Source organism: Silene latifolia, chromosome X (assembly GCF_048544455.1).
Source record: "Silene latifolia isolate original U9 population chromosome X, ASM4854445v1, whole genome shotgun sequence".
Lineage (NCBI taxonomy): Eukaryota > Viridiplantae > Streptophyta > Magnoliopsida > Caryophyllales > Caryophyllaceae > Silene > Silene latifolia.
This window is the reverse complement of record NC_133537.1, coordinates 197,239,629-197,255,545: the sequence shown is the minus strand read 5'-3', so window position 1 is coordinate 197,255,545 and position 15,917 is coordinate 197,239,629. Positions and strand designations below refer to the sequence as shown.

The 15,917-nt window shown below is 36.2% G+C and overlaps 2 protein-coding genes across 2 annotated transcripts; both read left to right on the top strand.

Annotated features, from left to right (window-relative positions):
• The first annotated feature begins 915 nt into the window (after positions 1 to 915).
• LOC141619077 (uncharacterized) lies at positions 916 to 1,783 on the top strand. Its single transcript, XM_074436110.1, has 4 exons — positions 916 to 978; positions 1,067 to 1,198; positions 1,334 to 1,513; positions 1,646 to 1,783. Exons 1-4 carry the CDS (start codon positions 916 to 918, stop codon positions 1,781 to 1,783), a joined length of 513 nt encoding a protein of 170 aa, XP_074292211.1.
• Positions 1,784 to 11,258: 9,475 nt separating this feature from the next.
• LOC141623774 (uncharacterized) lies at positions 11,259 to 14,176 on the top strand. Its single transcript, XM_074439926.1, has 2 exons — positions 11,259 to 11,937; positions 13,865 to 14,176. The coding sequence occupies exons 1-2, from the start codon at positions 11,563 to 11,565 to the stop codon at positions 14,021 to 14,023; spliced, it is 534 nt and encodes a 177-aa protein (XP_074296027.1). The 5' UTR covers positions 11,259 to 11,562; the 3' UTR covers positions 14,024 to 14,176.
• The last annotated feature ends 1,741 nt before the right edge of the window (positions 14,177 to 15,917 follow it).

Sequence of the window (15,917 nt, the reverse complement as noted above, 5' to 3'; positions counted from 1 at the left end):
CTGCGACGACGATCATTTTTTGTCTTCTCAAGAAGACAGATCTTCTATTGATCCTCGGTCCCACCAACACCAACACCAGCCATCGAACTAGCCGAAACCCCAATTGTTATTGATTTACCTGATACTCCAATGATTCCAAATGTCCGTCCACCATCTCCGAAATCGTGTGTGGAAGAATCGAGCAATTGCCTAAAAACCATTGGTCACTCACCCATACATTCGTCGTCGTCGGAAACCGTTTGTCGGTGATGAAACCACCAAATCCGTGCGAAAAGCGTAAGAAGAGGGACCAGGTGAGGAAAGCATAAATGGCGAGTAAAGAATAGATCGTGTCGAGGGAAGAGGATGAGGGAACCAGATTTCCTACATTCCTGTACCATCGCTTTCGATCATGTTGATGTCAATAATGTTGATGTCAATAATGTTGATGTCAATACTCCCGCCATTGTGCGTCCTAGAAGAGAGATAATTCCACCGCCGCCTATCGATCTCCGTATCTCCAAAGAAACATCAGTGTTATTACTCCTTTTAATAGGGAGGAGAAAATACTGTTGGATTTCGGGCTTTGCTCAACAGTAGGACAAAGGCATTTGACTATGAACTTGTTTTGTAAATCTCAGGTCTCATTTTGTGAATCAGACAATTTATAAATCGTAGGGCTTATATTGTGAATCCAATAGACTGTTTTTGCGAATCTGACGGCTTGTTTTGCGAATCGATTGTTTTGATTGTTGAGTGCAAAGATATTCTTTTTCAAAGTAACACTCAGAGATTGACAAGGAGCATGTTGAGGACTATACCCGAAGGTGATCGAGTATGTTCTCAAGTCAGTAAATATTTGGTGTGAGATCCTAAACAGTAATGAGAAGTTGAAATCACCGGATTCTCCTGTTCGTTTATTTGTTCCATACTCCAATGACGGTGTTAGTCCCCCCCCCGGGTTGTCTGGAAAATATTGATGTTTCTTCAGTTCAATTAGTAAGTTTTGGTTTGGTGTTATTATGTTTTGTGAAACCTATTTTCATCTTTATGTTCTTCTTTTCATTTCATCTTGTCTTGTTTTCAGATTTGCACTCCAATCATGTCTACATCATGCCCACCGTTCTTCTTTTGTTTCGACCTTCGATGGAATAAATTGACAGTCATACACCCTATGAATGGAGTAGATGTTAACTATTCTGATTATGTGCAACCTACGGTGCGTCTTTTCCTCCATTTCTGGTTATGCAAAGCTGTGAATTTACTTTTTTTTCATGAATTCACGATCAAAGTGTTTGACAAGCATGTAACACATCCACATAATTAAGTGCTAATTTAGGTTGTGTCTGTGCAGAAAGACAGGCTCATTAATTGGGTTTCACCAAGATTCGCAGCAGTGGCTGACATGATGCCTGAGTTGTTTATCCCTCCTTCAATTTTGAAGTCTGGTGAAATGGATACCGGCGTCTATTTGTTTCACCTGTTGGAGCATTACAAAGGGAACAAAACTGACTGTCCTTTAATTATAACTTCTGTAAGATACCTTTACTTAACCTTGTGAACCTGAGAGTTAGATTTGTCAGACCTGGAGTTAATTTTCTGAAACCTGGGGCCAGTTCTGTGAACTTTGGAATAATTATAAGGACTTTTTGTTTTGCATTTATAGGTAAGTCAACTGAAACGCTATGCATTGAAGTTATGCCTTCGAATTATGACCTCCGGTGACAACATGTTGAAAGCTACTGTCGAACGAAGTGCAGAAGAGTGGAATTGTGTGCCTATGTATGACCCATTCCCTTGTTAATCATGTTTTGTGAATCTTAGATGTTATTATTGGTTTTATCTGTTGTTCTTAATTTCTGAATCGTGGGTCTTATTATGTGAATCAAAGATCTTGATTTGTGAATCACAGTCTTAAGTCGTCTTATTAATATTTGACAGGGGCTACTCGCGTCTACCTTATTCTGAAGACGACCTTGTGAAGTTTATTTGGCACCGCAAAGGAAGAGATACAAATACACAAGAAGTATTTTTCCCCTTTACTTTTATTTTTTTGTGCTTTTCCCTTACCCCTTTACTTTTATTTTTATTTTTATTTGGATAATTCTAGTAATGTTTCTTAATGTGCCTTACTACAAATGAGGCTATGGTGTGTACTGAGTGGATGGAAGTCACACGAGCGGCTTTATCTACGCTTAGACCGCGTCAGTGGGTTATGGATCAAGTAAGTAGACTACTATCAGCGTTCATTTCATTGTATTATCTGTAATCTTTTGTTTCATTCCTAATATTATTTTTTTAGGTGATTGATATGTTTGGGATTAGGACGACACTTCATCGACTGGATCTTCTCAGACTTGCCATCGACTGTCATCGTGGTTAGCATTGAACTTGTTTTAATATTCAAGTATCTTGATTATCCCAAATTGATATGGTTTGTAAAATCACCTTTTGTGGTATGTAGAACTGTACAAAGAAGAAAAACCCTTGTATTTGGAATCAATACATCAAGGGGACATACAAACCGGTGAATGGTGCCACAATCCGAAAGGTCTGGTCCCTCAACAATATTTTTTTTTTTTTTTTTGTGGCGGACATGTAGGGCTGTAAATTGGAGACTAATCTTTATTATATCAGGTTTTTATACCGCTGATCAAAGACAAACATTGGTGGGCTTGTATATGCGATATGGAGAGTAAAACGAATTACATCCTCAACTCAAGCGCGAAAGTACAGTCTTATGATGTACATAATACAACCATAGACACGGTATTAATTATTTGCCTAATCTAACCCTTGACAGTTTGTGAATCAGAGTATATAAAACATTTTTAGTGTACAATCAGTATTAACTCAAAACATTTTCAGGTGGCCAAATTATCTCCTATTTTGGCAAGTAGTTCCCCGTCATATTATCCCATGCGGTTTCTGCACTCTCACAGGGTTATAACTCTCAAAGTTCCTCAACAATCAAATAAGTAAGTTATTCCCTAATGTGTCCGCTTTACGGAAATTAAATATTGTTTACTAAACAGTTGAACACTATACTATATTCAGTTTTGATTGTGGAGCTCACGTGTTGAGGTATTTGAGTATGTTGGACCGTGAGCTCGGTGATTGGCGTAATCCGACAATTATCGTAAGAAACAAGTTGAACAAAGATACGTACATGAAATTTGTATTTGAAACTGTGTTGTTCATTAATTTCAACTATAATTTCTTACAATTGCAGAGAATGCCGATTTTTCGAAAGTCCGTAATGATGCAACTACTTTCATGGATGCAAATACTAGAACGGATGCAGTCCGGTTCTTTAATAACTTTTGCATATCAAATCCCCATTCATTCATAGTATCCGCGATATTTTGAAAAGTAGCGAGCCATGCTTGTCCGTGTATATATTTTGAAATATTTTACGTGTTTTCTGATATAGGAGTATAAGTAGCAAGATGTGCTTGTCTATGGTGGTGAGATGATGTGAAGCAGGGAGATCGTTCTTCAGTGTATGCTTCTCTGGTTGGGAATTTATTCTTCATGATTGTCTTTGTGAGCGTGTAGTAGAAACGGGGCAGCATTTATTCTTTTGTTGTGAGTTTTGGGTGTTATGCAGTGTATACTTACTTATCTCTCAAGTTGGTTCGTCGAGGCATTTGTCCCTTATGCATGGAATTTAACTTGTGGTGGATACAATCAAGTATTATGTTAGTATAGTATTAGATGGTATATGCAGGATCTATCAAGTATTCTAGTGAATATGTTATTAGTCATTTAGTTGGGTGCTAATCTGCTTATTTAGTAGATCTCCTTTTGTAATAGTTGATTTTAATCAATGGAATTGATTAGTCGCTTGAATTTGTGAAATTCGACGTGGATGATATTCGGAGGTGGATAATTGAGATACGAGGACGAGGATGGGGAGGAGGATGTTAATCATGGTTAATTAATGTTTCTGTAGTGATTAGTGGGAAGTTTTGATAAGTTATAGTAAGAGTTTGTGAGGTTGGTGGTTAGGAAAGGTGTTATATACAGTTGAATAGAGGGTTAAGTTTGGAATTTTCTTGGCTTTTGTAACAAGGTAGGAGTAGGACTGTTTTTACCTGTTCTATTAAGGTGATGAAGGCTCCACCGGAGGAATTCCTATTTTTCGGGTTATTTGGATTTGGTGGTTCTCGGTGTCTTTCACACGAAAACATACATCACACCTGAAATCATTTACTCGTCCTCGTATCTCAATTTGACGTGGGAGAAAGGCTATTTTTCTGTTTCGTGACGATGTTTTACCTCTTGTATTCACAAAATAACGTCTACAATTCACAATAATTCATTTTATATAAGCCATATGATTTATAAAGCGTCTGATTCGCAAAATGAGACCTGAGATTCACAAAAGAATGTATGAGATTCAAAAAAAGACGATATTCACAAAAGATGGATTCACAAAACAAGTCGACAAAATGAGACCTGAGATTTACAAAAGAATGTCTGAGATTAAAAAAAGACGATATTCACAAAAGATGGATTCACAAAACAAGTCGATTCACAATATTAGACCTCGGATTTATATATTGTCATTCACACGGTAAGATTCATGAAATAACGTCTATAATTCACAATAATCCATTTTATATAAGCCAAGTAAGATATTTAAATTGTGTCATTCACAAAATAAGACCGTTTAGCCAATGACTGCCTTTCTAATAAGATTACGAATCTTCCTAATAATCGCGAAAATTAGACCCAGGATTCACAAATTAATACCAACAAATAAGATTTCCAGGTCTTTTGTATATATTAAGATTTAAGATTCATAAAACAACCTCTTACATTCACAAAAGAACCTCTCAGATTCACAAAATAAGATAAACAAATAAGATGTCCATATTTTTGGAAACCAATAATATGTTGCCAAACTAAAAGATCGCTCCTTTCAAAATTGTCAGTGTCTTCTTCAATCATCATATCTATTTCTCAAGGCTTAAGAAGACTCTTTCCATCATTCTTCATCCTCATCCCCTTCTTCTTCTACCTCTTCGTCCGCTAGCTCTCCCTACGTAAAAGACAAAGTGAATTAGAAAGATGTTTACAAACATTAGATGTACAATAATAAAAGTGAGGATCATGCAAAATTGGGTGACACGGCGTGAATCACATTCATCTTATATAAGCCAACTGTTGTCATTTATGTTACAAAGTGAGGAATTATATCAAAGCTACATACAATCAGTCTCATTTCTGTGATTCACAAATAAAGATATGTGATTCACATAATAAGACCCACGATTCATATATTGTCTCCTACACAAAATTGGACCCAGGATTCACAAATTAAGACCTGGGATTCACAAAGCAACCTCTGGGATTCTCAAAATAAGATAAACAGATGAGATGTCCAGATTTTTTAGGAAACCAATAATACGATCTAAGACTCACAAACCAAGGTCGAAACAAAACCACCTATTTTGAATGACATTAACCTAAATTAAACCATTTTTGCCACTCCAACAGATAAATAAAATACTTGATTAATATCAGATGTAGTTGCGTAGATGAATACAAACCTGATTCACTGGAGGACGGTCTGCAAAATCATATGGACAATTCCTTTTGTCGTGGTTACCCTTGCGCTTACGCTTAGCATACAACCTTTTTGCTTTTTCCGCCTTCTTGATTGCCTTATTTTTCTTGCTCACCAACCGTTTACCACAGCCTTTGTTCCTAAACACATTAGGCGGTAAGATGTTGGTTTCTTCCGAACCTTGCGCAGCCCAATAGAAGCTCAATTTGTTGTTGTTTTGTCAACGGTTGAGTGTTTCCCTCTAGTTTTGTCCTGAATTCCTTGATTAACTTGGCAAACTCTCTCACATCCGACTCTTCTTTCCTTTTGAGCATACCAACAGCTTAATCAATCTCGACCACACCACACGTACATTCCAACTGCTTTTGTACCGGGTATTGTTGTATTTCTCAACCGATTCCCATTCCAATCATAAACGTCACTTTTGAGTGCATTCTTGCTCCACCTTTGCAAAATATATTTATCAAGTATGTCCTTAAACTTTCCCGAACAAACCCAAATGATGTGACTGCATAAAATACCTCTCCTTTCAAACAGTTTACATGTGCACCTTACATCATTCGTGCTTCTACTACACTCAACTGCAAATTTTAGTCCTTTCTTTGCATCCTCAACTAACGACACTTCAAAGTTCGTCACAGATCTGCGGAGTGTATCCAACCAAACTGCAGGTATTTATTGAAAGCTTCACCTGGTTTTGGAACTCATAGAACATCGCATGGGTATAGCTTCTCACTGCTTGTGTCTCCCATTTTGACCCATACAGTGTTTCAGGGATTGAATTCGCATTCTCCTCTTCACGGAGCTTCAGCAGGTGCTTTTGGTGGTCAGTGGCGCTTTCATAGCGCACCAAGAACTCAGTTAATGTCCCGTATTTGTTTTCAAACCGCTTAAAGAAACTATTAGCACTCTCTGACCTTTGTGTAGTTCGTAGTAAACCGCCCATTGGCACATTTCTGAAATAAGCGGGTATCCATGTGTGTCTATCAGCGAACTTCCCATTCAACCACGTATTGTCTTCCAAGGAGAAATCGTTCATGACTTTAAGCCACTTCTCTTCAAATTCCCGGGCTCCAGGTCATCGTCCCATACAACACCGTTCGACGGGTTAAAAAGTCAGATCTCTACAAATTTTACTCCCAACCTTGTCGGTTATTTTCTTCATGATGTGCCACATGCAAAACCGATGTTTCATTGCTTTTGAACTTAGCTGCAATGAACAAAATCAAATTATCGACCGTCACCATCATTTTATAATAACTAAATTCACGCAGTTTCACATAACAAAGTCATACGATGCACTATTATGTAAATCTCAAGTCTTATCCTCGATTCGACTATAAATCATATAGCTTATTTTGTGAATCCTATAGCTTATTTTGTAAATCTGGGGGGTTATTTTGTGAATCTCATGTCTTATCCTCGGATTCAGACTATATAAATTTTGTGCCTTATTCGCGATATAAGTACGTGAAACATATTTTTACCCCAGTTTCACAAATTCATGATCTAGTTTCGCATAATAAGCACTACGATTCACATAAACAAAAAACCAATCAAATTATTACAACCATCATATTTTCCAGTGCCAACTAGAATCAACAAAACAGATGTAGGATTCACAATTTAATATGAAGTTTCACAAGTTAAGAGGTACGATTTGCAAATTTCAGAAACATACCTGAATCGCTTTAATTATTCCCCGGTCTTCGCTGATGATGTAGTTAGGCTCTTTCCCACCCATAGCCGCCAGAAACTGGTCAAATACCCAATGAATGACTCATCGTTTTCATGTTCTATAAACGCACATGCAAATGTGATTGACCTTTTATGATGGTCAATGCCCGTGAAAGGCGTGAAGGTCATGTTGTACTTGTTTGTACCATAAGTTGGGTCGTATGAAACTCCATCCCCAAACAGAGCATACGCTCTTTGCATGTCACAATCCGTCCCCGTAAAATCCTTGTCAATGCGTTCTTGGAATCTTTTTCATAAACAAAGTGGAGCCCTTTTGTTTCAAATTTAGGGTGTCTAAGCGTGATTTGAACATTTCCCCATCATGACTGTTCATTAGACACTTCATTTCCTCTCGAAATTTTTGAATTGCTTGACTGTTGCCCCGACATTTTGAAAACCACCCAATTGTTGAGTGCATAGTTGGTGTGTTAAGCTAGGACCAACATTTGTTTTTGAATGGTCGACAATCATTTGCATATGAAATTCATTGATATTTTCAGCAAGTTTCTCAAATTCCTTATTTTTCACAACATCAAGCGGGTGATTGTGACCCTCAATAAACACGTCAACCATGTACATGTTCTCATGGAACTTGAACTTTATCATTCTTTGACAGCCCCACCTTCTAATCTTTGTTATTCTTGTGGTTGACCCTTTGTTGGAACTCTCCGCCTCTCCTCCACCTTTTTCACCCTACGTTTAGCAAATGGTTTTTTCGGTTTGCTCTTTGTACCACCTATTTCTCGTTATTTCGATGCAACGGATTCATCCGCCTTTTCTGCAACACCAGTTAGGGCATGTCGTCTTTTCTTCTTATTACAGCCTTCCCGATTGCAAACCATGCACTTTGTTCTGATAATATCATCACGAAACCTTTTGCTTGAAGATTTCCTTGATTTAAACCCACAAGCAACAACAGCAGACGTTTCAAAAACAAAGATCGCCGAGTCTAAGTCAATAAATGTTTTCCCAATCGCCGGTGTAAACTTTTCATCAATCCTATTTATCCATCGTTGTCGCCACTCGGTGTGTAAGTTATAAGAGTAGTAGGTGTGGAAATAGTTGGTACTGTAGGGCTTGTTAAAACAAGAGAGGTAGAAGCTTCACCGCAATTAACATTGGAATCAACAACTGAAAATTGTAGATTCACAAAATAAGCCAAAAGTGCAAGATAGGAGATTAACAAATAAAGTTCCACAATATTAGCATATAAAGTTCATAATCTCTGCCACAAACCAAGTTTCAGGATCTTATAGTCTATATTTCAATAAATAACCTACTAGATTCAAATAATTAGCTCTTATATTTACAAAATAAGCACTCTGATTCACAAAATAGACAATGTTAAACAATCTCTGCCACAAACCAAGCTTCATAATCTTATAGTCTATATTCACTAAATAACCTATCAAATTCACATAATTAGCTCTTATATTCACAAAATAAGCTATCTGATTCACAAAATAAGGAGAATAGCAAAACAATCTCAAAAAAATAACATCTCAAATTCATAAAAGATTGATGTTTCTTCGGTTCAATTAGTAAGTTTTGCCAAAAAGAGAAACATAGGAGATTCACAAATCAAGTTTCACAATATTGGCATCTAAGTTCCTCTGTCACAAACCAAGTTTCGGGATATTAGTCTATATTTTCAAAATAATTTCTCAGATGCACAAAATTAGCTCCTAGATTCGCAAATAAACCTCTCAGATTCACAAAACCAGACCAAAATAACGTCTCAAATTCATAAAATAGGGACAAAACAGAATACCTGTTGCAATAGCACTCTTATCGAGTCGCTTTGTAGTATCGAGTTAGACCTGCAACATCAGCAGGAACACTATAATAAGTAGGACGAAATTGATAAATTTTGATCAAATTCAGGATATTATAGCATACATTCACGAAATAACTTCTCAGATTTACAAAATTCACTCTTAGATTCGCAAAATAACCTCACATATTCACAAAATCAGGATAATAGCGAAAAAAAGGAGATTACCTTTCAACAAAGAATATTATCACCATTCCATCGTAATGTCTCAGAATCTCCATTGAAATTGAAGTTGCAACGTCAATTTGAGCCTTATTAGCTCTTATATTAACAAATAAAGTTTCACAATAATAATGTTTCAAATTAACAAAATAGTAGGAACACCATAATAAGTATGACATCGACAACCATAGATAAGAAAGCATGCAATATTACTGATGCAAGACAATTAAAGCATTCAATGGTGCGGACTTGTGCAAACTTTTCTAATTTGTCATCTTATTTAGTTTTGTGTTTATCTTATTTTTATCAGATTCAATAAATAACTTATCAGATTCACATAATTAGCTCTTATATTCACAAAATAAGCACTCTAATTCACAAAATAGACAATGTCAAACAATTTCTGCCACGATCCAAGTTTCAGGATATTATAGACAGTTTATATTTTCAAAATAACCTCTCAGATGCACAAAATTAGCTCCTAGATTCGCAAAATAACCTCTCGGATTCACAAAACCAAACAAAATAACGCCTCAAATTCATAAAATAGGGACAAAACAGAATACCGTTGTAATAGCACTATTATCGAGAGTCGCCGCAGATCTGAATCTCCATTGCGCTTAGACTCGCAACATCGCCAGTAATACCATAATAAGTAGGGCGAAATTGATTATTTTTGATCAAATTCGGGATATTATAGCCTACATTCACGAAATAACTTCTCAGATTTACGAAATAACTTCTTAGATTCACAATATAACCTCACATATTCACAAAATCAGGAGAATAGCAAAACAGCTTCATAAAATAGCGAAAAAACGGAGATTACCTGTTTCAACAAAGAGATTATCACCGATTCTTTGTAATGTCCGAATCTCCATTGAAATTAAAGTCAAACGTCAATTTGAGCCTTATTAATGAATGAATTATAATCAATTAATGAATGAATTAACAAAATCAACAAATTTTACACCGCGAATGACGAAATTGCTCAATTGCTCAGTTTTGATCGAATTCAAACCCTAAACTAACGAAATACTTAAGTTTTGATCCTTATAAATTTACAAAACAGTTCGATTTTGTTCAAATTTGATCATTATATCATCAATTAATGAACGAAGTTAAGAAAATCAATTTTTCATCAAATAATATGAAATTACCTGAAATTACCTCAAATCTTCTAAGAAATCGATTAATTTGATGAATTCGCCTCTTTGATTGTCAGAATTTGATTAATTTGATGAAATCGTCTCACAAATTTGATGATATCGTCTCTTTGAAATCGACGCCCAAATTTTGTGATTTTGTATAACGTGAAAACTCAGTAGTTTTGGAAGGAAAGAATTTGGGTCTTTTGTTTAGATTAGAGAGAATAAGGTATTTGGGCTTTTTTTTTATTAGAGAGAGAAAGTGTTTTGGACCAAATGAAAAGTTCTTTAATTGACCCCTAATTTTCATCCTTTTTTTTTTTTCAATCAACATTACAAAATCAAATTTCATCCATGTATAATGCAAATCGGTCAAGGTAGTAATTTGGTGAGACCGACCGCCTCGCCATAATGAGGTGCCTCACCGGATCCGGCCTCTCTCTCTCTATATATATATATATATATATATATATATATATATATATATATATATATATATATATTTTTTAGGGTTTTAGAATTTTCATTTTATTTTCTAAATTTTTAGCATTTTCTCCATGATATGATTTTTTTTCTAAATAATATTATAATTCTGTTATTTGTATTATTTTCCGTAATTTGATTATGTAGTAGGTTAAATATTTGTATTTGTGGTATGAGATATCAATTTCTCATGAGATTTTGGGTAGGGGGTTGATTTCACTTTGTATCTAAGTTAAGGGGCCTAATCACTCCAATTAAAATTTGAGGGGCTTAATCTCACGATTAGGCAAAGTTATGGGGGTCAATTACTACTTTCGCGATTTAAAATCATGCGGATCACTACAATGACTGAGGGGCAAAATCGTTCGATGAGAAAAACGGAAAGCTTTATTAGAAAGGGCAAATTTGGAATATGCATAAATTACGCAGAGGCATGTTGTGATGTTGCCTCTTTTTAGGTATTAATTAGGATTTGAAATCCCTTGTAAGCGTAGTGACCTAGTCAAGTGGAGTAATATCATATCATATGTAGTGAAATTGGGGTTATGAAGGAGGTAGTAGCGAGTAGCAGTGGATAAAATAATAGAAATTGGGAGGCGCATTGGAGTAGAGAATAGAGAAAGTAGAAGCAGTTAGTTGGAGATATGGGGTCAGAATGGGAAATGGTTAACGACGAGGGTTTCGTATACCAGCGGAAAAAGAGGAGTAGAATAATCGGTAATGGAGAAGCAGCAGATCCAACGGCGGAGGAGGAGGCGGCGGCAGCAGCAGCAGTAGTTGAATTGAAGGAGAGAAAGAAGAAGAGGAGACGCATAGCACTTGTTAAACTCAAAGACAAGTATAAACATGAACTTGGTGTATGGCAACATTTGGACACCACCTTAATCTCTATGGAGCAGCAGCAACAACAACAACAACATCAACATCTCAATCAACCTTCCAATATCAACCAACAACCCCATTCCATTCTAGGGTTTCCTTCCCAATCTTCTTTCTTCCTCTCTCACCTTTTCTCCCAGGTTACTTCCTTCCCTCTCTATTCAATTCAATTCAATTCCCCTTTTTTTGTTAATATTCATGGAATATTGGTCTTAAACCTTAAGGGTTATGACCAATATAGATTGTAAGATCAATATTTGTTAATATTCATGGAATTGAATATTGGTCAGAAAACATACTCAGTTTCATTTTCGTAAAAATATAGTTGTGGCCGACTCCCATACTTTTAAACGAGTCTGAGCAATATAGATTGTAACTGCTTCCCTACTTTATCTATCTAAATCAAAATCTTATTGCTCATTTTCATGTAATTCTCCTGCATCAGTTACTCGTTATAGCCCTACAAAAGTGTTAGTTAACTTCATTACTTAAATTGCTAAAATGCAAAAATTGATCTTCTTAGGATCAAGATATTACCGGCTTCATATCATGTTTCGTACTCCTTTCCAGTTTTAGCTGATTCTTTGGTTGTCTGCTCAAAAGCTTGCTTATTCAGTCACACTTTGCGATTCACCAACACACCACTTCACCTTTGAACTATATCTCATTGTGGACTTTTCAAGTCAATTAACTTTTAATTCACAATCGCCATCATCGTCTGCAATGCCTTAGGATTATCATAATTGTTGCTTCCAATTTCCACTCCCATGTATACACCCATTTCTCTACATAGCCGCTCTCAATCCTTAATTGCTAATTTTTTAAATTACACAAACTATGGTGTGTGCCTCACTTTTTATTCCTTCTTTACTATTCGTACCCATTAGACTTCATAATAACCCCTATTTTTAGCTTATACTCAATGTCAGAACTTACCAACTAATATAAATATGCATATTCAAACGCTATCTTCTTAATCTTAATTCCTTTGGATTTGTTCTCTTATGTGAGATGTAAAATGTTGATTATTAAGAGATATATCCAGCAAACCAGGAATTTAGAACTTCATGCACTATACTAACCGCGCCATTGGTTGTCGTGCTTTTAGCTCTAGTATGCATTTTCTCTCTATTAGAATGCCCTATGAGTCATTCTTACCTACATTATTTGGCGTTTTTGATCATTCTTACTCTATCTTCTGACATGCCATCTACACGAATTCTTTCAAGCCAAGTGTGTCAAAAATAGCGTGTTCTGTCAACTTCTGTTATAGTAGCAATTATCGTGGCTTCTGTTAATACCAACATTGAATAAAATCAACTGTTTTCAAGCTCGGAAGTCTGTTCTTCTGTTTGATTGCTGCAATAATGGGGATTAATTTGAATGCTGCTATACTTCCATGTTTATGATGGTAAAGTTGATTTGCCTAAATGTTCTTAATTCGGTTTAAGGTATGCGACCATTCAATGATGGCTCTAAAGAATGATTCATTTCAGCCGACCCCAAATCAATTTGGGATTAAGGCTTTGATGATGTCTCCTTCTAAATTCATTCGCTGCATTTGTGGTTTTGGCACATGACATAAAACGTGTGTCATAAACTTTAATATTCAGCCGATGAAAGTATAAATGAATCTGAAAGCAATAACATGAAATTTATGTACATGCTACTGTAGTAGCGATTGTTGCAATATAGAATACTATCAAGGCCGTGAACTTCTTGTGTCATGCAACATGCATGATAAACTTCGGTATTTGGCTAATGTAAATGTAATCGATCTGAAAGCTAAGGGTGTGATTTGATGTTATCACAAGTCGTCATATGAGGCAGTCTCATGATAAGACTAATGAGATTAACTCAATATCCTGATAAGTGGGTAGTTACAAGTTAAATTGGATTGACTCATATTTCTTCATAAGGTTTTCATAGCTTTGATGGGCATATCAGTCTGGGTAGAGGTATGATGATATTATATTCATACCAGATGCTTTGGTTTCGCTAGTTGGTTTGCAAATTCTTTAAAATTTATGTGTCTTGCTTGATGATATTGTTTCATCTGCATTTCAGGTAGAAGCACAAGATGCAATAATCCGTGACTTCTCACAGCTTTGCGAGGTAGCAGAATCCTTGTGTAGTGTCCATGAGGAGAAGGCTAAGCAACAATTTATTGATCTCCCAATCTGGAGATCCCCTCGAGAACTTATGACATCTCTTTGTGAGGATTGAGGATAACTTGGACCTCTCCAAGTGTGGTTAGTTTGCACTCAATTAGTGACTGGTTCGATGTTGTATGGTTAAATGAAATAAAGTGTGTAAAAAGATTATTTTGAAGTATAGACTACAGAGTGCAACGTTTATTGGAATTAAGATTTCTGTGTATGTCTGGTGTTCTCATCTGTTGAGATATTTGGTCGCCAAACTACCAAATCTCCTATATATATATAAAGAGTTGCTCATTCATGGACATGATTTACTCAATCTTGGACATGAATGACCATTATACCCTTGTTATTTCTACACCCTCATCTACCATTGAAATCCAATAAAATTCTTTCCCCTACCCCTCCCCTGAAACCACCACACTGCCGCGACCTGCTACTAGGTGCCTCGTCTCGACCACAACTACACCGGTCAACAACAGTACCACCACCGGCGCCCACTATCAAATCCAACAAACACTTCGACAATAAACAATACTATGCTTTATCCATTTAAACCCCCCCCCCCCCCCCCCTCCCCAATACTACGCTTATAATGGTACAAGTATACCATCACCGTCGTCGACCCATGTCTGTACCACCGCCATCTCTGACCCCCGTCGTCCACCGCAAACCTGCCACCATTCTCCATACTCTACCCTAATTGTAAAATTTAGCTTAATTGAATTTGAAATTAGTTAATTTTGGTTAAAATTTTGATGTATTGTTAATGAATTAGATTAATTACATGTTTAATCAATGAATAAAGTGTATAATTGGTGAATTTGGTCACATTTTGGCTCTGTTTGGTAAAACTAACTGAAAAGGTAGCTGAAACCTGAAAAGGTAGCTGAAAACTGAAAGGTTAACTGAAACTTGAAAAGGTAACTGATAAGGTAATAAAATTAGAACGATAAGGTAGCTGATTATATAAAAAGATGTTTGGCAAACTAACTGAAAAGCTAACTGATTTTGATGAAATGACGTAAAAAGATATGATAATAATTTAATAATATAAATTTAAGGGGTAAAAACGGAAAATCAAATCAAATCAGGTACCTGAAATCTCAAATGCTACTCTATGTAGCATTTCATTTCAGGTACCTTATTTGGTTAAATAAGCTACTTGCCAAACGCTTACAGAAAAATAAGGTGCCTGAATTTTGGTCAAATTAGCTACTTTGACCAAATCAGGTACCTGAAATGTCTCGCCAAACGGAGCCTTTGATTAATTTGCTAAAGGAGGAAAGAAAGATAAGAGAGAAACTTTTCTCTTGTTTTTTTGGAGAAATGATATGTAATGGAAAAATTATGGAAAAAGCATGGCAAAGTAAAATGTGTACATGAAAGAGCAACTACCTTATAAAATTCAGAAGAATCAATTTGTCTCTTTTAGTGGGCCTTACCCACTATTGGAGAAAAAAACAAACCCTAAATTTAGGGAGCCAATTAAAAAGCTTAAAAAACTCTCCTTTTATATATGAGTACTGCTTTTTCATGTACATGATTTACTTAATCATGTACAAGTTTTCCATATTTACCCTTTTCACTTTTCCATCTACCTTCACTTATCCTTTAGAAAAAATCGCAGACACCCGCCACCACCACTAACACCCACCACTATAACGCCCCACCCACCACCCCCACCCCCACCGCCACTATCACCCACCACCGACGCATCTCTCCCACTAACATCCCCCTTCCATGTCGCCGCCTTACCATTGCCACTTCTTCTCCATCATTCGTTGTCCTAACAAACCTTATTGGAAAAAAACTCAAGTTCTAATTGGAAAAAATACAATTAAACCCTGAGGATCATCAACACTTATTTTACAGTTGTGTGTATTCCACAGAATGCAGCAGACTTTTACAGCAGCATTTGAAGGTTTCTTTTCCTATTTCTGATCTGGTACCTTGGTACT